The sequence below is a fragment of the Aotus nancymaae genome, unplaced genomic scaffold, assembly GCF_030222135.1.
Source record: "Aotus nancymaae isolate 86718 unplaced genomic scaffold, 86718_ANA_hifiasm-v0.15.2.pri h1tg000064l_0, whole genome shotgun sequence".
In the NCBI taxonomy this organism is placed as follows: domain Eukaryota; kingdom Metazoa; phylum Chordata; class Mammalia; order Primates; family Aotidae; genus Aotus; species Aotus nancymaae.
In genome coordinates, this window is record NW_026988478.1 from 234,992 (window position 1) to 262,968 (window position 27,977).

The 27,977-nt window shown below is 50.9% G+C and overlaps 1 protein-coding gene across 4 annotated transcripts in view; it reads right to left on the reverse strand.

The window, feature by feature from the left end:
* Nucleotides 1–1,670: 1,670 nt before the first annotated feature.
* RASGRF1 (Ras protein specific guanine nucleotide releasing factor 1) overlaps nucleotides 1,671–27,977 on the reverse strand; it is a 128,699-nt gene continuing 102,392 nt past the window's right edge. For all 4 annotated transcript variants that reach the window (XM_064366117.1, XM_064366116.1, XM_064366115.1 and 1 more), the window contains 6 exons: nucleotides 27,543–27,627; nucleotides 22,107–22,304; nucleotides 17,503–17,582; nucleotides 9,954–10,071; nucleotides 8,313–8,381; nucleotides 1,671–2,171 (listed from right to left, as the gene is read on the reverse strand). In XM_064366117.1, the coding sequence (XP_064222187.1) occupies nucleotides 2,079–2,171; nucleotides 8,313–8,381; nucleotides 9,954–10,071; nucleotides 17,503–17,582; nucleotides 22,107–22,304; nucleotides 27,543–27,627 (643 nt within the window). In that variant the 3' untranslated portion in view covers nucleotides 1,671–2,078. The remainder of the gene's footprint in view (nucleotides 2,172–8,312; nucleotides 8,382–9,953; nucleotides 10,072–17,502; nucleotides 17,583–22,106; nucleotides 22,305–27,542; nucleotides 27,628–27,977) is intronic.

Here is a 27,977-nt window from a genome sequence, read left to right on the forward strand (position 1 = left end):
CCTGGAGGAGGCCACGCCCACAAGCCAGAGCTAATATTTTTTTCTGCTGATCTCAAATTTTTAGACAAAGCTTTTCTTCCTTAACCAATTACAAATCAGAAAATCTTTAAAACATTTATTTCTTCTTATTTATTTATTGATGTTGAGATAGTCTCATGCCGTCACCCAGATTGGAGGGCAGTGGTGAGATCTCGGCTCACTGCGACCTCTGCCTCCCGGTTTCAAGCAATTCTTGTGCCTCGGCCTCCTGAGTAGCTGGGATTATAGGTGTGCACCACCATGTTTAGCTAGTTTTTTGTATTTTTAGTAGAGACGGGGTTTTGCCATGTTGCCCAGGCTGGTCTTGAACTCCTGAGCTCAGGCGATCCTCCCGCCTCGGCCTCCCAAAGTGCTGGCGTTACAGGTATGAGCCACTGCACCTGGCCCAGAAAATCTTTGAGTTCACCTATGACTGGTGCACAGCACCCCTTCAAGATGTCCCACCTATATATGTCAAACCAATGTATAGCCTTGGCTGAGCTCAGGAAGCAGGTAAAGCTGGCAGTCAAAAGGATCTAGAACCTTCTCCCTGGAGATCCCTTCTTTCTCCACTTGCAATCACCCTCAGGCCCCAGCACAGGGTAGGGCTGGGATGAAAACGCCTGGAGGAAACTGAGAAGCGGTTACGGAGCCAGCTGGCTGCGGGTCCCAGGGTGGTGGCCTCGGGAGCTCTGGGGAGGGTTGTGCCCTGCAGTGGGCCTCATGCCTGTGACTGAGGGTGGTGTTCCGGCTGGGTAAGGAGCCAGTGCTCATCAAATATTCCTTGAGTGAACAAATGAAACCCATCAAAACTTGCTGTTCACCCTGAGATAGAATAGATTTATTAGCAAGAGGTAATCAGGAAACATGTATTTTTACAAAAATGGAAATTTTTTTTTCCAAACGAGCTGTAAGTTGAAATATTTTAGGACTTGAAATAGAATTCTCATACCAGTAGGTATTGCTTACAGCAAAAGCTGTCTGTCTGTTGTAGCCTGTCTGTCTGAGCATGCCTGCCACTTCGGAGTTAACTGTGTTTTCTATAATGTACAATGTAAAAAATACATGGTAATATTCACAGAATAAGCACTACATTACTATATTCCTGCTAGAAGGCATTTAGACAGGACTACAGTATATGCAATAAAAACACCTGGTACTCGATCTCCTAATTCTACAGTGTGGTACTAATTATCACAAGGTATACAGACGTGGAGCATCTCAACGTAAGCTTTAGCGACCGTTAGGCGGCCTGAAGAGGAAAAGTGACGTTTTCGTGTTCCCGACGTCCAGTGAATGCTGGGCCAATGGCCGGCCAAAGTCGACGTGGCTTGGTGTTTGTGACTCCGTTTCCTCGGGAAGTTCTAGGGCCTCGTCCCGTTGTGTTGAGACTGCTATTCATGCTATCTGGTGTTAATCGTAGAGCGAGGAGCAACGTGGGGCCCGAAGGAGAGGGCAGCATTGGCACGAGGGGTGTGGTTCTGAGCAGAGAGGACTCCCTTCCGTCCAGGTTACTGGGAGACAGAGGGCGAGTTTTGAGACCTGCGATTTTGGCTGGAGAAGCTGCTTTGGAAATTGACATCACCATCAGCGGGAAGATTTGTCAATGACTGGACTTCAGGGTATGGTTCCCCCTCCCGCCGCCCCCACCCCCCACCCAGTTATAACGACTACATGGAACATGCTGGGAGGATGCCTGGGTGGCCACCTCAACCCAGGAGCCTGGGCTGGGGAGGGACGGAAGCAGGACTGGAGTCTAAGATTCTTGTATGCAAGGGCGCCGTTTCCCCTCTTGGAAGAGTGAGGAGTCTAGAGAAGAAGGACCGAGAGTACAGCTGTTTAAACAAACAGGCACTGCGGGAGACGGGAGGGACCGGTGGGCAAAGTCCGAAACGGTGCAGAAATTCATATTCCGGCTCTACAGGAATCTAAGAACAAGGACGATTGGGATTCTTGGAGAAGCACATACTGAAGAAGAAAATCCGGTGAAACCAAACGAATATGTACAGTATCATCTAGCACGTGTCCCGGGAGCAGCTGGGTCTGGGCTGGGCACAGCTTCAGGTGGGGAGTTTCGGTTCTATTCGGAGGGAAGACTCGTAGAGGCTTTCTTCATCCATTACAAAAGACTGGTCCAGTAAATACTGCGTTACCTGAGAAAAGAAAAGAAATGAGAAAAGGGGACGGGAGGGTTCTAGGACCTCCCTAATACTGACCGTGGACGCCCTTTTCCTCCTAGAACCCCAGACTCTTGCTGGGGAGAGTCGGGTGGGCACGTGAGGCAAAATGCATTTGGCAGCGTTCCATCTTGACGTAAGTTTTAATAGTTGATGGAAGTATTGTCTTAGGGTTATTATTTAATACCATCATGATATCAAGGTTGGTGCAAAAGTAAAAAAAGTCAATTTTAGAAACGTGGCAGACGTACGTGTTCACAGTTTTGTGTGTTTCTGTATGTTTGATCTGTCTGTCACAATTCTGTCAACGTTGCCGTATGTTTGAAAAGTTTCCTAAGGCTGGGCATGGTGACTCATGCCTCAAATCCCAGCACTTCGGGAGGCTGAGACAGGAGGATCGCTTGAGCCCAGGAGTTTGAAACCAGCTTGGGCAACAAAGTGAGACCTTGTTTCTACAAAAAATAAAAAAGGTAACTGGGTATTGTGTTTTGCACCTGTGGTTCCAGTTACATGGGAGGCTGAGGCAGGAGGATCACTTGAGCCCAGGAGGTCAAGGATGCAGTGAGCTGTGTTCACACCACTGTACCCCAGCTTGGGTACAGACCTTGTCTTAAAAATAAAATAAAACAGGCCGGACATGGTGGCTCACTCCTGTAATTCCAGCACTTTGGGAGGCCGAGGTGGGCAGATCACGAGGTCAGGAGTTTGAGACCAGCCTGGCCAACATGGTGAAACCCTGTCTCTACTAAAAATACAAAAATTAGCCAGGCATGGTGGTGGGCACCTGTAATCCCAGCTCCTTGGGAGGCTGAGGCAGGAGAATCACTGGAACCCAGGAGGCAGAGGTTGCAGAGAGCTGAGACTGTGCCATTGCAGTCCAGCCTGGGTGACAGAGCGAGACTCCTCTCAAAATAAAATAAAACAAAATAAAAAATAAAAAGTTTTATAATAAAATGTTGGGACAAAATATATTTAAACACTAGGATTACACAGTCCTGTGAGAGATTTACTCCAAGAGAGGCGAGTGGACATGGAGGCTGCGTGTGAGAAGAGCCTCCCTTTTCTGGCCGCACGTGGCTCACCCTGGGGAGAAAGATGCACTCGCATGCGTTAGGCCATCCTCGCTTCTCCTCTCTCCCCACCCCACTCCGGCTCTGAAGCATTTGCTGAACGCCTTCGCATTAAATGTGCCATGAGAGATCCGAGCTCTAACCTCCCCGGCAGCCCCTGCTCCAGAAACTATCTTTCCAAGACTTATTTATTTGTCAGTTGTTTGCAACTGAAGGCACATTCCACCCCCACCCCCAACATACATCCAGAACAGAAAGAACAAAATTTTCTTTTCTGTTTGGGACAGCATCTTGCTCTGTCGCCCAGTCTGGAGTGCAGTGGTGTAATCTGGACTCAAGGCAACCTCTGCCTCCCGGGTTCGGGCGGTTCTCTTGCCTCAGCCTCCTGGATAGCTGGGATCACAGGCGCGCACCACCACGCCTGGCTAATTTTTGTATTTTTAGTAGACACAGGGTTTTGCCATGTTGGCCAGGCTGGTCTTGAAGTCCTGCCCTCAAGTGATCTGCCTGCCTCGGCCTCCCAAAGTGCTGGGATATAGGTGCGAGCCACTGCGCCTGGCCAAATTTTCATATGATATGTTCGGGAATCTTCTGATAGCTGCTTGAGAAAAATCCAGTCTGCTGCCTTTGTCTTAGCCGATGGACTCTGCTACTGTGAAGGATGGAACCAGCTGTCTGCTATGCTGATTAATAGTCGCAGATAAAGTGATTACTGCGTCTGATTAGCAGCTCATACCCATGACTTCTGAGAAGATGGCTTTCGATATCACAGTCTGGTTTGACCTACACCCGTTGATAAAGAAATGGCAATTTTATGACTGTGTGAAAGAGTCTTTTATACCTAGATAATAGCGTCATGTGAACAGTCCTTTCTAGAACACATGAATCTCTACCTCCTAAGCCTTCTGGGGATCAACAAACTGATTAGTTTCCTCCATAGTGAGCATGGGCAGGACCAACTTTAGCAGAGACAGGTTTTCGTCATGTTGGACAGGCTGATGTCGAACTCCTGACCTGAGTTGGCTAAGTCAGGCTAGTTTTCCTAAGACATAGTACTTTCAAGGCAGACTGGCAGCATATACCACCATTGCAAAGCTGTTAATGAAAGAAGTCTCAAGATCTATCTATCTATCCATCCAGAGGTAGAGTTTCACTCTTGTCACCCGGGGTTGGAGTGCAGTGGCGCCATCTCGGCTCACTGCAACCACCGCTTCCTGAGTTCAAGCAATTCTCCCGCCTCAGCCTCCAGAGTAGCTGGGATTACAGGTGCGTGCCACCGTGCCTGGCCTTTTGTATTATTGGTAGAGATGGGGTTTCACCATGTTGGCCGGACTGATCTCGAACTGACTTTAGATGATCCGCCAGCCTCGTCTCCCAAAGTGCTGGGATTATAGGTGTGAGCCACTGCGCCCGGCCAGTAACATTTGTTTGTAATGCGCATCGGAGCTTGAGGGAAAGTTTAAGGAGACAAAAGCAGGAGATGAAAGAAAACCCCGAAATTTTGTTGGTAACTTCCGAGACTTTCCAGCGCTCAATGTGGTCACGGTGCCTTCTGGTTGAGCCCTGTGTAATCCACATGGTAACTGTGTGCCTGCCAGGCTGACGAACACACAAACACAGCCCCTCGAACGCTGCTGAGTTATGTAGATACTTTTGTCTTAATATTTTTTATTGTAGAAGAAGGGATGTGGCAATATAAAATATATTTCTGGAGAAAAAAGTTCGTAATCTCCCCACTCTAAAATAACTGCTTTCATTTTTTGTATGATCGTCTAGTTCTTAAAATACAAAACGACTCTTCCATCGTTTGGAATGGATATGGAATGGATAGCACTTGATATGATTTCACTTATGCTATTAGGGAAAATGTCCACAACGATATCTCCAAAGTCACGCTTTCCAGTGGCTGTAAGCCTGCGCCATCTTGCTGCACTGTAGTCACTAACCTCACCCCCTACTGCTGGGTATGTAAGATACATTGGACATGGCTTCAGGTTTTTTTTTTTTTTTTTGAGACGGAGTCTTGCTCTGTTGCCCAGGCTGGACTGCAGTGGCGAGATCTTGGCTCATTGCAACCTTGCCTCCTGGGTTCAAGCAATTCTCCCACCTCAGCCTCCAGAGTAACTGGGATTACAGGCGTGCACCACCATGCCCTGCTAATTATTCTTATGATTTTTGCTAGAGACGGGATCTCTGATCTCCCAATGTTGCCCAGGTGGGCTTCAAACTTGTGGGCTCAAGTGATCCGCCCCCTTCAGTCTCCTGAAGTGCTGGGATTACAGGTGTGAGCCACTACCCCCAGCTGATATATACATTTCTAATTGAAAATATTTTATTGCTAAAAGACATCGATATTTTTGAAGAGTATACGCAGTCGCGTGTTGGAGCCAGCTGGTCGCAGCCTGCAAGAAACAGTTGTTAGCCTCTGTTCCAGCTCTGCTTCAGTGATGTCAAGGTGGCGGTTTGAAAGCGGCCCTGCCAGCAGTGTCTACCAGGCTCCTCCGAGCCCTCTTCATGCCAGTCTTTTAGCAAGAATACCCCCACTTTTGATATCTGATCAGATTCTGCATTCTCCACCCCCTGATATCTGAAGTCCCTGGCCTGACTCTAATAAAAACCTTGTTAGGCCAGAATTCCCCTCCTCTTGGCATCTCCTCTTAGTAATTATCCATCCATTGACCCCATTCACTTGACCGACTGACTGCAAACCCCCACCTGTCCCTGTTGTATTTGGAGTTGAGTTTACTCTCTCTCCTCCAAGAAACAGTCTTGGCGTCCATCGCGTTCGGTTTGAATAAAGACCTCCTTGCCATTCTTAACAAGTGTTCCAATTGCTTTCCTCTTCAACAGCAAATGCTACACATCAGGACTCCATGCCCCACCCCCAAGGCCCGCCTACCATTCACTAGCACACCGCTGAGTTACAGACCCGCTGTCTTACAGAAGGGCCCAGATTCTGAAATTGCTGGTTCCTCCTGATCACTTTCAGTTAAACACTTTGATGCATAACGTAGGTGATGTGTCTCACGGGGCCCTTTATCTCTGTCTTGTCCAATACTGAAAATCCTAGGACTCCATGGCCCCCTCCTGCTTTCCCAACCCCCAGTTCCTCTCCCCTGTTTTATTTCTTCCATGGTTGTAATAATCATCTGTCATATTATATTTTTTTACCTCTTAGTCTCTCTCTCTCTAGAATGAAAGCTCATGAGGGCCGAGAGTTTATCTGTTTAGTTCACTTCTGAGCCAGAAGCCGACTGTAGTGCTTGGCACGTAGGACTCGCTCAGAGAATGTTTGTGGGGGTGGAGAATGAACGGGAGCAATGCAAAAGTGGCCAATTTAATTAACTGTAGTTTGTCCACTGATTTTTCTCCTTCAATATGGCTGTCGGCTCTCAGGCAGATCATGGGTTCTCAGAACATGACAAAAAACAGATACATTCTCAAAAAACGCATCGATCACAAAGGGAAAAACGATAAAAGATTGATTTTCTGGTGCGCTTGACGGTGCGTCTGAAGCTGGAGGTTTTTGCGAACTGCACGCTGGGAGTTCAAGATGCTGTGTGGAAAGTGAATAGATCTCTTGGCAGAGAAGAAAGGTCATAGGATTGGAGGCCGGGCACAGTGGCTCACGCCAGTAATCCCGGCACTTTGGGAGGCTGAGGTGAGTGGATCATCCGAGGTCACGAGTTTGAGACCAGCCTGACCAATATGGTGAAACTCCGTCTCTACCAGAAATCCAAAACTTATTGGGGGCATAGTGGTGTGCGCCCGTGATCCCAGCTATTCGGGAGGCTGAGACAGAAGAATTGCTTGAACCCGGGAGGTGGAGGTTGCAGTGAGCCAAGATTGCACTACTGAACTCCAGCCTGGGTGGCAGAGTGAGACTGTCTCAAAAAAAAAAAAAAAGTTTGTAAGATTGGGAGCCCAGGAGAGCCTGGGTTAGCAAATCTCAACTTTTTTTCCTTTTTGGCAAGCTGAGACTTTTTTTTTTCAGACCAACCATTCTCTTATATGGCCTTGCAATCTTTTATAGCCTCCTTTCAGGGCTTCCCACGGTCCTAAGGACAAAGTCCCAGATCCTTTTAGGATCCCGCCAGTGTCATCTGTTTCTGGCAGATCTGCCGCCACCCTCTGCAGCCAGCCGTCATCCTGTCTCGGGTAATATAGGATATGTGTGGGTGCTGGTGGTGCTGGGTTCACTGTACTTAGCCTTACACAAGCCTGTCTCTCTTGCAATAAAGACGTGTCCGCCCCAACCAGGAAAACTCTTCCAGGAGTCTCCTCCTCCAGTGAGGCTCTCCAGGCCCCCAGAGCAGCACAGACCCTGGGACCCAGACCCCCACATCCCTCCCTGCCTGCTTCCGGATGCACAAAGTATTTTCTTGTGCCTTGTCTGTAGCAGCAAAAGATCAAAACAACCTGAACGTCTAGCAATACAGAGGACTGGCTAAATAGATTTCTCCGAAGCTGTGAGAAAGAATGAGGATGCTTCTGTTTTAATAGGGGACGATCCCTAAGATACATCACGAAGGACAAAAAGGAATGATACTGAGCAGTGGATACTATGCTACAGACAGGATACAAAGTCTGCTTGTGTTTATGGACCGCCTGTGGACCTAGACACAAGAAACGGGTGGCACTGCTGCCTCTGGAAGGGGGACGAGGCAGCTGGGGGACATTTCACCGTGCACTCCTCCTATCTGCGGAAGTTGTAACCTGCGAGCATAGTACCTTTCAGAAGCAGATGTTGTCAACTCTGCCTCTCTTGTCCTGGGGGAGATTACACGTGAATAGAAACCATCCTAAGGCAGGTAAAAATCAGACAAGAGTCACAAGATGAACACAGGCCCAATTTGAAGAAGGGACGACTCATTTCTGACCAGGTGACGGGGACTGGGGAAGACTTCCTTACGGGGATGGTGTTTGAGCTGAGTCCAAGAGAATTCTGGAAGGGAAAGTGGACGGGTGTGGAGGGGACAGGGTAGAAGGTGGCCTAGACAGAGCCGCTGTGAAAGCGCACAAGTGACCAGGAAAAGGCACCGCTTACCTTTGCTTGGTGCTCTATTTTGTAGGCAGTTTGTTGAAACTGGCGAATCTCTCGGATAATATGGGATATCTGCGGGAAGGACGGAGAGTTTCAGAACGCGGTTTGTTCTCCCAGTGCCACCCCCGACCCTGCAGAACTGAAGGGACATCAACAGCTAAATCTGAAGTCAGCCTCTTAATTCCTGGAAGGTCCCACAGAGGCATCATCTGTGTTTGTTTTTGTTTTTTGAGATGGAGTCTCGCTCTGTTGCCTAGACTGCGGTGCAATGGCGCCATCTCGGCTCACCGCAACCTCTGTCTCCCGGGTTCAAGCGATCCTCCTGCCTCAGCCTCCCGAGGAGCCGGGATTACAGGCACCCACCGCCATGCCTGGCTAATTTTTGTATTTTTAGTAGAGACGGGTTTCACCATGTTGGCCAGGCTGGTCCTGAACTCCTGACCTCAAGTGATCAACCCGCCTCGGCCTCCCGAAGTGCTGGGATTACAGGCGTGAGCCACCGCACCCGGCCTCTTTTTTTTTTTAAATAAGAGGGCTGGGCGCGGTGGCTCACGCCTGTAATCCCAGCACTTTGGGAGGCCGAGACGGGTGGATCACGAGGTCAAGAGATCGAGACCATCCTGGTCAACATGGTGAAACCCCGTCTCTACTAAAAATACAAAAATTAGCTGGGCATGGTGGCGCGTGCCTGTAATCCCAGCTACTCGGGAGGCTGAGGCAGGAGAATTGCCTGAACCCAGGAGGTGGAGGCTGCGGTGAGCCGAGATCGTGCCATTGTACTCCAGCCTGGGTAATGAGCGAAACTCCGTCTCAAAAAAAAAAATAAGAAATCTGCTTCTAAGACTTGTCGAGACTCTACAGGTAAATTATACTATGTGACTGAGAGAAGAAAAAAATCTCCTTTAATTAGTGGCACAAGCTACCTGACATCGCTTAAAACAAAACCCCACGATTCCAGCGACAGTTAAAGGCATGTGCCTCTTCCTCAGTGCCTCTGTGCACAGGACACGGGAAAAGGCTTCCACTCTTCAGGGTGTGCCATCAGACGGAATCTAATGTGGAGGCCCATTATGTAAAACTGGTGCAAACCGAGGCTTTCTGGTTGATCTGAGAGGGGAGAAGGGGATGGAAGAAGTCGCCTCATCCCTCATCCCAGGTTCTAGATTTTTCTGGAAATACTGGAAACTTCTTCTTTTAGGAGGCGCTGTGTAAGTGGTTTTACTTTGTCCACATCAAGCAAGTGTCCGTATGAGCAATACGGAGGGGTGTAACGGGTGGGCTTTGGAGTCACCTGGACGCCAGACCTGGCCCTGCCCTTTGTCGGGTGACCTTGGGCTGCTCACTTGATCTCACCCAGCCTCAGTCTGCTCGTCTGAAGGGTGCAGAATGAGAAGACCACGTACGTCTCAGACTGCCAGGACTAGAGGAGGAATGCTGACAGAAACACGGCTCAGGGCCTGCCAGATTCTAACTGCTCATCAATGATAGGGATGCCTCTCGTTGGGGAAGTTGGACTCAGGCTCTCAAACAGGGGCACCCTATGCAGCAGGCTGGGCCTGGGGCGGGCAGAGCGTGGGTGAGCCCCAGGTTGAATCATCTGGGCATCGACACCCCCCTTCCCCTGCCTGGCTGGGGAGAACGCACCATCCTCATCTTGGAGAAGTTGACCAGACCGTCCTCCGTGTAATTGGGCGTCCCCTCCTCGATGAAGGCCAGGTCGGTGAGGTACATCCCCAGGTAAGGGACACAGGGTGGGTCACAACTTGGAAGCAAAAGGCATTAACAAAAGGTTTTCATTTAAAAAAAGTAACGTCTACCAAGAACAGAACGTTGCGCATGCACCTCTTGCTTGCTAGAGGCCAAGAGGCTTGCAGTCACCAAGAATCTTACTACACTCTAGGACTGACGATCGTACACACCTAGGATTGTCAGCTGGGCCTCAGGGCCAGTCCTCTGGGGAGGTGGGGGCGACATGCTGCTGAATGGGGCCTCCTATAGCCGCTGGGGCATCTCAAATTATCTCTTTCCTACCCGAGCCAGAAAGTCCTCCTCTACCTCTCTGCCTTCTGCCCCTGTCAGTCCTTGGGCTCTGTCACCAGCCCCTCTAGACTCACCTTTCCTGTCTCATCCTGAAACTCTCCATCCAGATCCTCCCCGAATCCACCCCCTGGAGGGCTCTGCAGCCCCAGCCCCCCAACTCCTGCCAATCACCCTGACACTCCTGTCCTGCTCTGCTCCCTGAGACCTCTCCCGTCTGGACTGGGCTTGGGTGCCAGGGTGGGCAGTCCTTGGTCTCTGAGATCACTTTCCTGAAAGTGGTTATTGGGTAGGGGGCTGGGTGATAGTTTCCATGGTTGGTGACTCTTGGGGGACTGCAGCTTTGGGAGCTGGCCCCTGGAGTGATAGGCCATGCCTCTCTGGTTTTTGGTCCAAAGCAGGGGCTCCTGTCACTGCTCCTTCCCAGCATGTTCTGGTGCCCTTGGGTGGGTGCTGCGTAAGGGCTGATAGAGCGTGTGATGAGCCCAGCGGCTGCTATGTGCCCGCCGGGCTTCCTTTAGCTTCTCCTGGGGCCTCCTCTCAGCTCAGCACACAGATGCGGTGGCATCCCCGATCACAGTGCAGTGACCCTCATTCCCAGCCCTTCTCACCTTTTTCTCCTTGTGGCTGCCTGGCAACCCTGCCACTCGGGAGGAAGGTGAGGCCGGGAGGATGTAGACCAAGAGCAGAAACCTGGCACCTGCCTGCTGTGTGACCTCAGGCCAGTCCTTTCCCTCTCTGGTCCTCGGGCTCCTCATGTATAAAGCAGTGATGCCAGCTAAGACAATTTTAGGTGGTCTGACATCTGATTTTAGGTGATTTGCAGGCACCATATTAAATAACATGAATTCACATGCTAAGAAACATTGGGTTTTTACATTTTTCTTTTCTGCTCAGGGGGAGTGCCTCATTTGGTGACGGTGTGACTTTGACACTTGGTGACACTTGCCCTTCTCCTCCTTTCACATTTTCTCTTTTAAAACAAACGGCGAAGGGTGTCAGAATCAGAATGTTGGCAAGCATCCATCTTTGGCCAGAATTCAGTAACATTGTTTTGTTTTTACCGTATATTTTTTAATGGCAATCTTGCATTTTCAGCAAGTATGCTGGTTTTCCATTTGCTGGGATATAAAAATATCCTTCTTATTTATCTTTGGGAAAAAGTGAATTAATTTAAAGAGGCTGGTGTTAGGGACACAGCAGGAACACGTGTTTTTCCAAATGTAGGCCTGAACCTTTCCTGGGTGTTGACGTTAATTTAGAGGGGGCAGACCAAGAATTTTTAAAAAGTGGAACAGGGCCCGGTGTGGTGGCTCAGCCCTGTAATCCCAGGGGGTGGGATTTGGGAGGCTGGGGTGGGAAAATCGCTGGAGTCCAAGCGTTCAAGACCAGCCTGAGCAATATAGTGAGACCCCATTTCTATTGAATTGAAAACAAATAAAATTAACAAGTGAAAAAGAAAATATCTAAGTTTATCAAATGGCATAAAGGTATATATTATTATTATTATTTGAGACAGAGTCTCACACTGTCACCAGGTGCCAGGCTGGAGTGCAATGGTGCGATCTCGGCTCACCGCAACCTCCGCCTCCCGGGTTCAGGCAATTCTCCTGCCTCAGCCTCCCGAGTAGCTGGGATTACAGGCACGCGCCACCACACCCAGCTAATTTTTTTGTATTTTTAGTAGAGACGGGGTTTCACCATGTTGGCCAGGATGGTCTCGATCTCTTGACCTCGTGATCCATCCGCCTCTGCCTCCCAAAGTGCTGGGATTACAGGCGTGAGCCACCGCGCCCGGCCAGGTATATATTATTTTGTGGGACTTTTGTTCCGGTAATGCATACATGCATTTGCATATAGGATGGTAATTTCGAATATACATATTTACTGTGGGTTGTGATAAAAAGAGCAAGGATCATCCAGCCACTGTAGGGCTGCTCTGCGCCTTCCGTCCGTTCTAGTCCGTGGTTATTATATGCTCAAGTCTTCATTTCCCTTTTCTTTTCTTTTCTTTTTTTTTTTTTTTGAGGGAGGATCTCACTCTGTCACCTAGATTGGAGTGCAGTGGCACAATCACAGCTCATCGCAGCCTTGATCTCTGGACTCCAATATGTCTCCTGCCTCAGCCTCCCAAATAGCTGGACTACATGCACGCACCACCATACCCAGCTCATTTTCATATTTTTGGTAGGCACGGAGTTTTGCCGTGTTGCTCAGGCTGGCCTAGAACCCTTGAGCTCAAGTGATCTACCTGCCTCAGCCTCTCAAAGTGCTCAGATTATAGGCGTGCGCCACTGCACCTGGCCAGCTCTTCATTTCCTTTCTATCATACTCCAAGTCTGAAGCCCAGGTTTGTGAGTCTGATGGAGAAAGAATCCAAAGGTCTGAGAAGTAACTCTGGAGTTGTAAGGCTGTGGCGGTATCACCCTGTCACCTGCACGTGTGGCGGTAGCCAGGTCATCCTGGAGTGCTCTAAGCATGGAAGGGGGCACGGGAGGCCTGGGGAATGCAAGTTGACTGCAAACGATCAAAGGACTTGGTGTTTCTCAAAGCTTTTGAGGGTCTCTGACCACCTAGACCAGTGAAAAAAGATCAGCGGTCCTCTGATCACTGAGGGAGACTTCCCCTGGTATTCATGGAGAGTCACAGTCCAGTTGCGGGAAGGTGGTGATTTGCAATTGAATCACTAGCAAGTAGCATACTCTGCCCCACTACTAACCTCTGTCTCTATTTACGACCTCTGTGGCAAGGGTGTCCAATCTTTTGGCTTCCCTGACCACATTGGAAGAAGAATAATTATCTTGGACCACACATAAAATGCACTAACACACTAACGATAGCTGATTAGCTAAAAAAAAAAATCACACACAAAAAATCTCGTATTTTAAGAAAGCTTACCTATCTGTGTTGGGCTGCATTTAAAACCATCCTGGGCCACATGTGGCCTTTGCTCTATAGTGAGGGGCTGTGAAGGCGGGGACGAGAGCACACTCGGTCAAACACACGCACACACACGCACACAGACGCAGGCACATGCACACGCGCGTGCACACGCGCGTGCACACGCGCACGCACACGCGCACACGCACACGCACGCAGACACGCACGCGCACACACATACACACACATGCACACACACTCATCTGAAATCCAAAGCCATGTAGGCAACGTATGGAGTTGCCAGAGTGGGACAGATGCCTGGTGGAGGGCCCGCAGGGACACAGGCAGGGGGACTGAGCCACGCCGAGCCTCTCAGTGGAAAGGGAAGCACGCTGGGGCTTCCTGTGGGCAAGATACCTAACAACAGGCCACTCCTGAACCTTCCGTGTGGGCCTTTGGGCCTCTCTCAGGTGAGGTCCAGCCTTGCCCTTGAAGGGCCTATCCAGCACAGCTGATACGGGGGTGGCTTCCTCTTCTAGCAGAGCCCTCACGGGCCGGCAGCTAGCGTTTTAGGGAGCAGAGAGAAAAGTGTCCCACCCCCAGCCTGACAGTTGCTTCTGGTTTCTGGCACTCCCACGCCTGGTGACACCTGGCACCCTGGCCTTGCCTGTGGTGGTTTGGAATCCCCAAACTGGATGTTTCTTTCCACCAAGATGCTCCTGATGACATTAAATGGAATAAGGAGGATTACGGGGACCAGCTGCTGCCGGCAAGCGGCAGCCGCCCACACGCGACACCAATGAGACTGTCTCCTTCCTCCTTCTCTCCAGCTTCTCTCTTCCCTGCACTGCCCCGGCTGTGGGATGCGTCACTCTCCCTGACAAGTCTCTGCTGGCTGTGGTTGGGAATCTCGAGACTCTGTCCCATCTTGAGGCCTGGGGAAGGTCACTCAGGGAGGGTGTGAGGGCCCTTGGGGCCGGGCTGTGTGGGCCGAATCCCCTGGGGCCAGGGTCCAAGGTTCTGGCATGAGGTACAGGGTGACTGGGTAGGTCATCTCTGAAAAACAAAACTGCAATGCGCTGGGGGTGGAAAGTCCAATCTTGCTTTTTACCACTGGGTTGCTAATCTGCTCTGTGGCCACAGGTGGAGAATAAAGATAGAGATATTTGGCTTCATTGGAACCTCTGAAACTCTAGAGCTCAGCCTCTGGGTTCATGATACCTGCATAGATAACCTGTCACCCTGATTAAAGGGTGTAGGGGACAGCCTGGCAGTCAGCTAGCTGACACACTCCTTCACGGCTGTTCCCACCCTTAATTCAGGGGAACAAAGGAAAGGCTTTCACTGCAGCAGCCCACAGTAACAGCCTGTCCCCAGGGTCCTCTAAATCAAGGACTTCCTATTCAAATCAAACAAAAAAGGTGCAGATATGCAAGCGTGTGCTGGGTGGAGATAGGACGGGGTAGTCAAGAGTGGAGTCCGCCCCAGAAGAGCTGGTGACCACATTTTATCGCTAAATTCGGTTATCAGCCAAATTCTTGTGGCACGGAGCTGTGGGAAGGTTCTGATTGCTGGGGGGTGGGGAGGAGGGAACAGTCATGGGACTTCGCAAGGATGTAGCCTTGGGGAATGAGAAGCTCATGCCTGTAACCCAAGCACTTTGGAGGCCAAGGCGGGTGGATCACCTGAGGTCGGGAGTTCAAGACCAGCCTGACCAACATGGTGAAACCCCATCTTTAAAAAAAAAAAGAGAAGGGAAGATGAGGCCACTCTCAGGGCACCGGAAGGGATGGAAGGGGCACACGTAGGGTTGCTGTATGTGGGCCAAGGGACATTTAAGAGAGTGGCTGGCAGGGTGTGGATTTAGGGTTTGGCAGTGAAGTCTTGACTGGAAAAGGCAGTAAAGCCGTTCTCCAGCCTGGATGCTGGCAGAAATTGGATTTTTTTTTTTTTTTTTTTTTTTTTTTATGGAGTTTCTCTCTGTCGCTCAGGCTGGAGTGCAATGGCGCAATCTTGGCTCACTGCAACCTCCGCCTCCTGGGCTCAAGCGATTTTTGTGCCTCAGCCTTCCGAGTAGCTGGGATTACAGGCATGCGCCACCACACCTGGCTAACTTTTGTATTTTTAGCAGAGACAAGGTTTTGCCATGTTGGCTAGGTGGGTTTCTAGCTTCCACCTCAAGTGATCTGCCCACCTCGGCTTCCCAAAGTGGTGGGGTTACAGCCATGAGCCACTGTGCCCAGCCCGAGATTGGATATTTTAATGAAAAGCTGAAAAAGATGTGTGGGACATATGAATGGGCTGCGGACCAACATGGTGAGGCCCACTGCAGGACTCCTTGTCTGGGGACGTCACTGGCTATGCCCACCGCCTGCCACCTTGCTACTCTTAACTCCTGTCCCCTGCCTGGTGAAACAGACACTCGGCGTTCATGCAACATGGCTCTTTGTGAAAACCTTAGAGCCTCAGGAGAGGAGGTGCGGGAAGCATTTGCCCCGGGTTTCCTCAGTCCCTGCCTCTCTGCCTGGCCTGCCTATGTCTCTGTAAATCCAGCACCCGGTGCATACAGCGCTTAGCTCGCAGAGGCCCGTAGGCCACCTCTGCCCTGTGCTGCAGGGAGCAGGGGAATGTGAGACACTTACATGGGCCCGCAGGCCACCTGAAAGAGGGAAGAGAGTCAAGATGGGGACTCAGACAGAATGGGCGGGGGCACAGAGCCAGTGGAGGTGGCGGTGGCAGCTGAGGAAGTCAGTCATGTGAGGAGGTGAATGGAGTGGTGCCCGGGGGTCGGACGGACAAGTTGGTGAATGCACGGAGGGGCAGCTCCCCACAAGCACCGTCCACAGGGGCTCTGGGGATCCCAGGCAGAAGAGACGGCCAGACAGCACAGATGGGTGCAACATCTGTCCGAGGACACAGAGTGGAGATGGCCAAGGCGATGGCACACAGAGCTGGCGAAGGACGGACCGCGTACGGCAGGAAGGAAACGAGAAGAGGAGGCAGACAAGGCCGGCAGAGGGCTGAGCAGTCTGTCAAAGCCGCTGCCAAGGGCTGGAGGGTCTGGCTGGCCCCATCCTCAGGTTCTGGGGGTAGGAAACTCTGGTGGTCCCTGCATGGGCCACGATCATGGGAACACCAGGAAGGGAGGAGAGGCTTCCTGAATCACACACACACACACACACAGACACACACACACACACGTACGTATATATGGAACTGGGAACCCAGGGGTCTCCCAGGGTCTCTCCAAGGTCTGGCGAGTAGCCAGTCAGGCAAGGGGAGGAAGGGACACTCACTCCGCAAAAGGAGGGTTGAGACTGGTGCAGAAGCCCGAATAAGCCCCTAGCGGCAGCGGCAGAAGCGAACCCTCCATTTCGCGTGAGTGCGTGGCTACAGTGTGTGCACGTGGGCTGAGCCACGGCTGCCCTGGGAGAGCTCGTGGGTAGCCCAAGGCAAATCTCGCCACACTTTGGAGCCAGCCTGGGCCAGTCCTGGCCCCAGGTCATTGCCACGTGTCCTTGGACCAGCCACTAGCTCTTCAGTTTCCTTGTCTGGAAGAACAGGATGTGGCAACGGCCTTATCCTGGTGGGTCTCGGGGGAGGATTTCGCCCCCTAGTGGACATCTGGCAATGCCTGGAGGCAGATTTGGTCGTCACACTGGAGGGGTGCCGTTAGCATCTCACACAACACAGCGCCCCTCAACTAAGGATGGTCCTGGTCAGAACACCAGGGTGCCGAGGCTGAGGACCCCGCCTTATGGGCAGTGTTGATGGTGTTAAACGCACAATGGCTAGGCAAGCGCTCGACAAACTTGTAAAACCGTATTTTTTTTGATTCCAAGATGCCATTGTCTATAAAATGCCAACTTATATTTTGATGACAAATTCTCGAGTGAAAAAGGAAACACGATCATGTTAAATAAATAACACTGGCTTTAAGACATCTCGTGATGTCAGGATTATTAAAATGTAAAAAGAAAATGTGCATTTTAGAATTGAGAAGTCTGGCACCGCTATTCTCATCATCACAGCTACGATGCTTGCCGGGATCCAGCACTATCTCTGTGCTTGTTCTAGGAAATGCAAGCAAACTCTGCAGTGGCAGACCATGGAGGACTCCACTACTGGGGTCCAGGAAATCTAGGAGTCTTGTGGGTAGACAGACAGACAGACAGACAGACACACCTCCCACTCTGGCTGGGGGTGGCGCGTGAATGCTTCTGCAAGGCAGGTTTATGATTTTAAAAATAACAGTGACAAAATGACACACACTTACTTTTTCAGAGCTTCTCTGAGATTCTTAAATCTGCCCTCAGATGACACAAGCTTTTGGAGCTTATCAATCAAAGCTTTAGTCTAGAAGGAATCAGAAGGGTTTACTGACACACAGCACGCGCCGAGGCCCGGGGCGCAGGCCTCCACTCCAGCATGCTGCCCGCCAGGGCTCCGGAACTGCGTTCCCTTGGGATCTGGGGACCGCCTGGGCTTGGGCACCTTGCCTCTGAACTCCTCAGGAGCTGGGCACGGGTCCCTGTTGAGTGTGCCTGTGCTCACACCTCTTTGAGAAGCGAGGAAGCGGGTGTGAGAGACCTGACTGTGGATCTGGCCCTTGGAAATGCTGCAGGATCCCGAGACCTGGGCAGTTTAGAAGGACTTGCTGGGTGACTCCTAGGAGCCCACGCTCAGAGCAGGAAAGGGCTGATTTTTCATTTTCCTGATCTTTCTCATGAACTACACCCAAAGGATGCGACCCTCATCTCACACGTTCCCGTTTACACACCAGGAACACCACCCACATCTAAAGATCAAGAAGAAAGATGGGAGGCTGATCGTCAGAAAAGAAAGGCCTGGCTGGAGAAGAGAATGCCCCACAGCGAAGGGCTTTGGCGAGCGCCCCGGCCGGACCCAGCACACACATCAGGCTGGAGCAGAGTTTCGGTGGCTGGAGTCTGTCTGAAGCACGGACCATTCTGGGTCAAACCTGGCTTTGTGCACCGTGCTCTGTGTAGCCTGAGGGAAGGCCCTCTCCCTCAGAGGTCCTCAGCTCCCTCACTGATACAGTGGTGACACAGGTTAGAGACTTCCTTCGCAGCTCTGTTCCTCAAGATTGAGATGCGGCTGAGGAACCGTGAGAGCACAGCCAAGCGTGTGTGTCACGTCACCAGAGCCCTAGTCATCCTGGAGGAGACATGGGCCCCGAAGAACAAGCACACGCCCAATCTTGGGGGCAGATTTCTGCTGAGAAATTTGTCTACTGAAAAGGACAATCTCAGTCTCCGTTCTGACGGGAGGAGATCTCTGTGTGCTCTTCAAGGGGAAAGAAAGGCTGAGTGTTCCATTCAGCTCCATGCCTTATCAATGAGCGGAAAAGCCTCGCCACCTGACGTAGGCAAATCCTGTTCAGAGGACAACGGTGTTCTCAATCTGACGGAAGACACACGCAACAGAATAGCACACACCACACGGAGCTACGGCAGATGCTTCTGCTTTCGCTTGAGACGTCTGCTCTCTGAAGCCTGGCGAAGCCTGGATACCCTGGCTGACCTCCGTCCCAGAGTCTCAGCTTCCCTCCTGCAATTTCCCTTTTTCAGAGCTGCACCCCCCTTCCTCTTCGTCCCCATCCACCTGCAGAGGAATGACCTGATATGGCTTGAAGTCAGAGGTGGGGGCTGAGTCAGGAAACCCAGGGCCTCCCCAGGCTCTGTCACCTCCCCTTGGCATGCCGACTGGCAAATCACCACTCCTCTTGCCTTTCTGGGTCTCAGTATTCCCATCTGGAAAATGGGAGGGTAAGTCCGGGTGTTCCCTAAGGCAATACCAGTTCAGATATTCAAGAATTGTGGGAGACACAGAAGCTTGATCAGGAGGTCCCAGTGGCCATGTGGTTCTAGGTGAAGTGTCACCGTGCTCTGAGGCCGCGAAAATGTGCAGAAGATATTCCGACGCATGGTTTTCTATATCCACCGGCACCAATTTGTGGCTCTGAGCTGGGCACATTTTTACCTTCCTCCACATCCCCATGCTTGCTGTGTGTGCCTGCTCCTCTCTGGGTGGTCATGGAAGGAGCTCTGTGGCCTGGGAAGCCATAGAATTTTCTCAGCTGCTGCTTAAAAAGTATGTTCGGAGGTGAAGTTGCTCGAGTATCTTCTGGCGGGGCCAGGAGTTTCGATCCTCTGGTGCTCCATGGGACACCAAGGCTCCAGGATCTTGGGCGTCTCTGTTAGGTGTGAACATCAGTCGGTAGAAATGGGGGCCCTTGGAATTTGTGATTGAAAGCAGGGACCAAGCAAGGAGCCTGCCTTGGAGTCAGTATCAGGAAGGAAGATGATTCTGTGGTCTCCTGAACTCCATTCCTTCCTGTTCACCCAGTGGAGGACTTCTGGCTGGCCAAGAAGGTTCCCTCCCAGAAAGGCCAAAATGTGTTGTTAGCCAACACCAGGATCTTGTCTCTACTAAAGCACAGCCATCCCCAGGAGGCGACACAAATCAGGTCAGTCATTGTACTGATCTACGGAAGAACATCATAATCAGATCCTCTTTTGAGGTTTCTTTCCTTCCTTCTTTTTCTTTCTTTTCTTTTTTGCTTTCTTTCTTTATTTTCTTTTCTTTTCTTTTTTTTTTTTTGCAAAGAGGATGGGGAGATGGGTTAAAAGAAGAAAGGGGAAATGAAAAATCCCAAATGAAGCCCAACCTCCTGACTCTTGCCGAGGGCTGAACCAGACTTGGACGTGATGCTTTTCTGCCATGGTGAGCACATTAAAGGGAGCAATAAAAACTGGCTGCCGAGGTTACAGTTCAGGCCACCTAAGAGATGTGGCCATTTCAGAGGTCTGCAGTGTCCACGGGATGCCTGTAGAGAGATAACAAACTGCCGCTGGCTGGTGCTGAGCTGGCCATGGCCAGGCACTCCCAGAAGCTCCTGGGGCCCGGTGCTGTGCAGACACACAACTCTTCCACGGCTGGGGGCTGCAGAAGCCGGCTGGGTCCAGAGTCCAGACTACCGTAGCGCGTGGAGACCTCATGTGGTGCCAAAGGCATTTTTGATTTTTTGGCCAGCTGACCCTAGGTCCAGAATGACGTCCCAGAACACAGGTTGGGTCACATGCCCTGACCACCGACTGTCCTTGATTTGCACTCTCTGCAGAGAACAGAAGATTTCAGGATAGCCAAGTTCGTTCCCTCCCAACTCCATGAGGAGGGCGATGCTGGAGAATGAGACCAAGAAATGGATGGAGCGTGGGTTCCAGGAAGACTAAGTGGGGTGGGAAACTGACCCGGTCTGCAGGGCCTCTGGAAAGGATGACGCCATTCCCATAGCACAGGGGAGAAGGAGAGAGAGATTTACCTGGAGTGGGTCCCCAGACCGCGTCCAGGGCCCTGGCTGAACCCCGACGACCCAAACGAGGTTGGGTGACGTGGAGGTTCTGCAGAGCCTTGCTCAACATCTGCCTCCAGGAGTTCCCGGCAGCCTGTACCGCGCCTGGCTGGATGTGCCTGCGGCTCTGAGCTCCTGGGCTCTGCCCTTTCCTGGAGCCCGCAAACAAAAGTAGCATCTTTCACAGTCCTTGTCCTAAGCCTGGCACCTCTGTGTGCCAAGAAGCAAGAGGCCCAGTCTCACTGGATTGTAATGGGGTGTCCCTGCACGTTCTGTAGTCCTGCTGGAGGGACCAGAAGCTGGGGGAAGGGCAGCAGAGATGTCAACGCTTTCCTGAATTTGGCCGCTAAGTAGGGAGGATTATGGACACACCGCCTGCTTGGTGGGTGGGTTCATGACCTGCCATTGGCAGGAAGAGGGTAGTGAGGAGCAGGTGATAAGAGAACAATGAGGGGGACACAGTATGCAAGTCCGGAGTGGTCCAGATGAGACAGGACCCTTGGAGCCACTGGGTCCCGCACCAAGGAAGTGGTCCAATTGCTTCACTGTGCTCTCCTGTAAGGAACGCTGGTCCCTCCTGACCCCAGTGCAGACACTTTATTCCTGAGGAAGAATCTATCTTACGGTTTTACGTTCATGTTTCATGTTTCTGGCTTTTCAGCTTCATGTTCTGAGTGAATAGGGATCAAGCCCACATTTAAGGTGATCAGCCAGCCAACAGGTACCTGGCAGCAGCTAACTCTCTGGTGGCCGGAAGGGCAGGTGAAATTAGAATCCTGGGAAGGGGCTTGCACGATCATCTGACGGAAAGGTCTTCCCACAGAAGGGTCATCTGACCACCGTCTCGGCCGCCCTGCAGATCCCCTTAAAGCCAACACTCTTGCCCCAACTCCAGAAGAAAAGCGTTAGGACCAATAATCACCATTATATTCTTTCCACTTCGGGGCATGAATTACTCAAGTGGGAATTATCGTCCCACAGTCCCACTACCACATCTATGGACCTGCTATCTGGTCCCAGGTGATACAGGGAAAGTGATTCTCTTGTTTTTTTTTTTTTTTTTTTTTTTTTGTGAGATGGAGTTTCGCTCTTGTTACCCAGGCTGGAATGCAATGGCGTGATCTCGGCTCACCACAACCTCCGCCTCCTGGGTTCAGGCAATTCTCCTGCCTCAGCCTCCCAAGTAGCTGGGACTACAGGCACCCGCTACCACGCCCAGCTAATTTTTTGTATTTTTAGTAGAGACGGGGTTTCACCATGTTGACCAGGATGGTCTCGATCTCTTGACCTCGTGATCCACCCGCCTCGGCCTCCCAAAGTGCTGGGATTACGGGCGTGAGCCACCGCGCCCAGCCCTGTGATTCTCTTGTTTTACCTGGGAGCGTTAGACCTCAACCCAGTCCTTTGCCCACCTGTGGATGTCCAGTTGGGCCAGCCTACTGGTCTTCCTGCCCCAGCCCCAATCCAGCCCCAGGCAGGCAATGGTGCCAGCCTCCTGCCCGCACCTGCTTAGAGACTTTGAGCCACGTCTTTTTGAGCCGGAAGATGGCACTGCGGTTCATGGATGAGGTGATCTCCAGCACGGCATTGTAGTTGTGGAGGCAGCGGCATATGTCGGCCACGGCCACCCACTTCTCAATGGCGCTTGCCCTCGCGTTGATGTCCTCGTTGCGGATGATTTCGGAAGCAATCAGGTTACTGATCTTTAAGCCAATGCAATAAGACAGGAAAAAAGAGGAGTAAGTATCGCAAAGGTAAGTGATCACTATTTGCAGATACGATTGCGGCACTGGAGGACTGCAGGAACAACAGCAGAGCTTGCTGCTTGCTAAAGGTTCCACACACATACGTGAGCAATGATCAGTTAGAAAATATAACAAAAATACAACCTTCCAAATAGCAATGCGAATTTGTAAATACCTAGGAACTTAATGAGATCTAAGTAGGATGGAAAAAACAGGTCATCAAAGGATATAAAAGGCTTGAATAACAGAGAAAGAGATCAGATTCCCAAATGGGAAGGTAATTTTCCTGAAAACAAATACATGTGTTTAATGTAATCCAATAAAACACTCAGGCCAGGCATGGTGGCTCAGGCCGGAATCCCAGCACTTTCGGAGGCCGAGGTGGGCGGATAATTTCAGGTCAGGAGTTCGAAACCAGCCTGACCAACATGGTGAAACCCGTCTCTACAAAAAATACAAAGAACATTAGCCGGATGTGGTGGCACATGCCTGCAGTCCCAGCTACTCGAGAAGCTGAGGCAGGAGAATCCTTGAACCAGGGAGGCGGACATTGCAATGAGATGAGCTCACGCCACCACACTCCCGCCTAGGCAACAGAGCGAGACTCCATCTCAAAAAAAAAACCCAAAAAACCAAAAACAAAAAGAAAACACAGGAATTTTCTCTAGAAAAGTAATTCTAGACAAAGTAATTCTAAAGTTCACCTGGATGAATAAACAGTTAAAGGGAGCCAAGTTCTCAGGGAATCCCCAATCATACAACTAGAGCTTAGGATGCACTTTGAAGCACTGCTGGTCTCATACACACAGTAGAAGACATCTTCAGGGGCTCCACCACTGGGCCAACCAGGACATGCGCACAAACGAATCAAGTGCAGGCTGGACCTGGAACAGTGCGGCAGGGGTGGGAAGCTGGCCTAGAACATCAGGGAATTAGAATCGCAAGGAGCTGGAACAGCAGATGGCACTGGGCTTTCCAGTACATTCCTTTGCAACTTTCTAACTCTTTTTTTTTTTCGTTTGAGACAGAGTCTCGTCTGTCACCCAGGCTGGAGTGCAGTGGTGCCATCTCAGCTCACTGCAACCTCCGCTTCCTGGGTTCAGGCGATTCTCCTGCCACACCTCTGGAGTAGCTGGGATTACAAGCGTGCGCCACCATGCCTGACTCATTTTTGTATTTTATGTAGAGATGGGGTTTCACCATGTTGGCCAGGCTGGTCTCAAACTCCTGACCTCAAGTGATCTGCATGCCTTGGACTCCTAAAGTGTTGGGATTACAGGCGTGAGCCACCACGCCCGGCCTTTGTGACTCTTTAATTATTTTAAAATAAAAAGTTAAAAAAGACTACTACTTTTAAAAAAAGGCGATAAAAGGACATTTACAGATGAATTAAAAATTAGAGGGCTTTACTGCCAAGAAACCTTCTCAAAAGCAATTTCTAAAGGATGCTTATCAAAAAGAATGAATTGTAAAACTACTTAAGAATGGAACTAGCAGTTGAAAGAATCAGGAAGGAATAATAGCATAAAATAGGACAAGTATTATACCTCTTAATTAAGTAGTTACAATTTTTTTCCATCAAGAGAACATGGAAGTTAAAAACAGTTTTATATAAAAGTTACACTAACTTTTGAAATGAATAGATTAGTCGAATCTTCCAGAGAAGAGCCATAAAAGGAATATCTGCCAGTTTATTCTATGAAGCCAGTATTACCTTGACACTGACACCAGAGACAGGTAATATAAGAAAGGAAAGTTACACACCCATTTAATGTACCACGACTGCACTGGGTTTGTCCCTGGAACGCAAGGATGTTTGAATATTGGGAAAAAAGCATAATGATCATTTACCGTATCAACAGATTAAGGGGGGAAAACCATATGACCATCTCCATAAAGGCAGAAAGAAATACTTGATAAAATTCTATATTTATCCATGGTTAAATCCATTAGCACTCAAGAATAAAAGACAATTTAAAAAAAACCTGGCAAAGAAACAAACATTCCACATGGGGAAATATTAGAAGCACCTCCTTTAAAACCAAGAAGGTGGCCGGGTGCGGTGGCTCACACTTGTAATCCCAGCACTTTGGGAGCTGAGGTGGGTGGATCACCTGAGGTCAGAAGTTTGAGACCAGTCTGGGCAACATGGAGAAACCCCGTCTCTACTAAAAATACAAAAATTACCTGGGCGCAGTGGTGGGCACCTGTAACTCCAGCTACTCGGGAGACTGAGGCACGGTAATTACTTGAACCTGGGAGGTGGAGGTTGCAGTGTGCTGAGATCGCACCACTGCACTCCAGCCTGGGCAATAGAGAGGGAGGCTCTGTCTCAAAAAATGAAAAAACAAAAACAAAAAAACAACAGAAAAGCAAAAAAACCCAGAAAAAACAAGAAACCCAAGAAGGAGACGCATGATCACTATGTCTACCCCACACCGTCCTGGAGAGACGGGACTAAGGTGAGGCAGGCGCGGTGTGCGGCACGAGCGCAGGAGGGCAAGCCACTCCTTATGTTTGGCTCCCTGGGATCCTTGCTTACCTTGCCCCAGCGCCCCAGCTTGGCCATGGTCCTGATGACCCTGGCCAGTGCCAGCGAAGAGGACAAAGAAATTAAAGGCAAAAGGACCAGAAAACAGCGAGTAGGACCGGGCTAGGGACTGACGAGGAAAATCGCTGTCATGCCAGCGACACCTCGTGTATCAGAACCGAACGGTGGATTTCGGCGGAGTGGTCAGACGCCAGGTAGTTACGAGGGCAGCCTCTGAGGCGGACCGCGTGTGTTCAGAACTGTACTCTCTTGCTGCGTAATGTTGGGGATGAAATGTCCCCTCCCCGAGGCTTAGTTTCTTCTGCCACAAAGTGGGAATGACAGGGTTAAATGAGATGGTGCATTTGAAGCACGTCCTCAGCACAGCGTCTAGCGTGTGGTGATCACTCAATGAATGTTCACATCAAACGCTTGTCTTTCACTTGCTGGACTCCTGGGCGCACAGTGGGACAGGGGAAGGGAGGGGACAGGGATTTGCTGCCTGGTGCTCTAAAGTGTGGTCAGATCGGGCCTCTGTCAGGCATGCTTCCTGAGGCCTGGGCTCTGTCCCTCTTTGTCTCCTGAGAGGCACACGGGTCTCCTTTCTGCTGCTGTGCTCACTGCAGGAACCACTGGGTGCCTGGGCCTAGGAGGGCCTAAGGGTTCCTCCCCTGAGCTGCAATCCCCGAGCCTTTCTTGTTTCCCCCAGGCTGCTGAGGGCCCTCCCCGGATATGGTGTGCTGGCCAGGGGGCATCCCCGGCCGGGGTTGGCAGGCCGTGGCCCGGCCAAGGCGTCAGGACAAGTGGAGTCAGGTGCTGTCACCACCGGCCCTCAAAGGCTCTTTCCTCGTGTTGATGATTAAACCCAGAAGAATGAGGATGCTGAGTGCAAATGTTCTCAGGGCTGTCGCGAGGCTGGGAGTGGACCCGTCTCTGTGGTTCAGAAGTTGGAACTTGCACAGATGTGGGGAAATTGCTGGGAGGGACTTTTCTTTTTTCTTTTTTTTCTCTCACGCAGCCGATTGCACCGTGCAGCAAGGAAGCCATGAGTTACTGCACACCGGTTAGGGGATCTCAGCATTTGCCCTTCCAGAGCCTTGGTTTCTTCCTATCTAAAATGTGAGGACAGCTGCCATCTTTTTTTTTTTTGAGATGGAGTTTTGCTCTTGTTGCCCAGGCTGGAGTGCAGTGGCACAATCTTGGCTCACCAGAACCTCCGCCTCCCAGGTTCAAGAGATTCTCCTGCCTCAGCCTCCCGAGTAGCTGGGATCACAGGCATGCACTACCATGCCCGGCTAATTTTGTATTTTTAGTAGAGACGGGGTTTTGCCATATTGGACAGGCTGGTTTTGAACTCCTGACCTCAAGTGATCCACCCGCCTCGGCCTCCCAAAGTGCTGGGATTACAGGCGTGAGCCACCGCGCCCGGCGTAGCCCCCATCTTTTAGTTGATGTGAGCTTTCAATGAAATTACTATGCACAAAAAGCTCAGTGCTAGGCACAAGGTAGGCACCCGGTTAGGGAGCAGTGGATATTCTTCTTAAAGAACGTTGCAAATGCTCCCCGTGGATGTGAACCTTGCCTCAGAAGGCTCTGGGAGCTGTCTGGCCCCCAGTTCTCTGCTGCTCCCACGCTTCTGTGAGAAGGGATTCTGGGAGCTGGGGGTGTGACATGGACCCGTCTGAACTCGGTGCGCTGGTCAGAGCCAGTCCAGGCCCTTTGAGCTGCTTATGCCAGGCCAGTTTGCGGGTCCAGTGCTTGGTCCCATCTCAACAGCTGTTCCCCCGGAAAGCTGGGGTTGGAGGGTCTAGAGGAGCTGGATATGGGGCCATCCTGATCCCAGCCAGGGACCTTCAGGAGCCTTAGTCTTGCTTAGCACTGTGGCCTCCTAACATTAAAGAGAATTCTCTTTAAAGTCATCCCCAGGCCGGGCGCGGTGCCTCACGCCTGTAATCCAAGCACTTTGGAGGCCAAGGCGGGCGGATCACCTGAGGTCGGGAGTTCAAGACCAGCCTGACCAACATGGTGAAACCCCGTCTTTTAAAAAAAAAAAAGTCATCCCAAAAGACCATCTTACCGCAAGGAAAGGCAAGAAGAGGGGCAGTGAGGAGGACATCACTTCCTGGGTAGCTGAAACAGCCAGAACATCAGGAGATTCCGAGGGTTCTGGATACGCATGAAGTCGAGGGAAGCTGTCTGCCATCGACTAGCCAAATACTGCCTATTGCTAATACCGAGACGAGGTTAAAAAACAGGAAGCAAAGCAAGGTCTTCCCTCCTTTCCTTCTAATCCTTCATTCATTTATGTTCCCTTGGCTATAGATTCTCCAAAACCCTGCTCTGAGAAGGGACCCCTGTTAGGAATCACAAGTCCTGGCTGAGGGCTTACGGCGAGCCAGTGCTGGGCTGAGTGTCTTCGCGTGACCTCCCCAAAGGTCATCATAGGATGACCTTTCCATGGTCAGCTCCACTTACTAGGAGAAGAGACCGAGACTGAGGCGAGACAGGCAGCCTCAGGCCACATGGGCCACATGGCAAAGGCTGGCAGGGCTGGCGAGGACCAGGAGTCTGCTTCCAGCCGGGTGTGCGGCCCCCTCTCTACCCAGCCTCTGGAGGCTCTTGCCAAAGAAAATCCCCAGTGAGAGCGGCGCTGCACCCACACTCACGTCGTTGAAGTGCTTGGTGGTCTTCATGATGTAAGGGGTCCTTTCATTCTTTTCCACTTTCATCCAGCCCTGTCCGAAGAACTCCCTGCGGGAAGTAAGGGGAAACCCAGGCGGGGCAGAGGTGAGGTTTTCCTCGCTGATTTCATTGCCCCGCGCTTTTTATTTTATTGTATTTTGGCTTTTCGAGGCTGTCATTTCTGAGCCCTGGAGGGAAGGAACCCTGGGCTCAAATCCAGCTCTGACTTGTAGCGGCCGTGTGGCCTCAGGCAAAGCCTTTATGCTGCAGGGCTTTAGTGTCCTCATCTGTAAAATGGGAATAATGGCAAGCGTTTCCTCACAGAGTTAGCTGTGGGAAGGCACGTGCTAACTTGTGAGGTGCGGCAGACATAAGGTTCTGTTATGAATCTTATTTTCTGCCAGGAAGAATTCGCATTT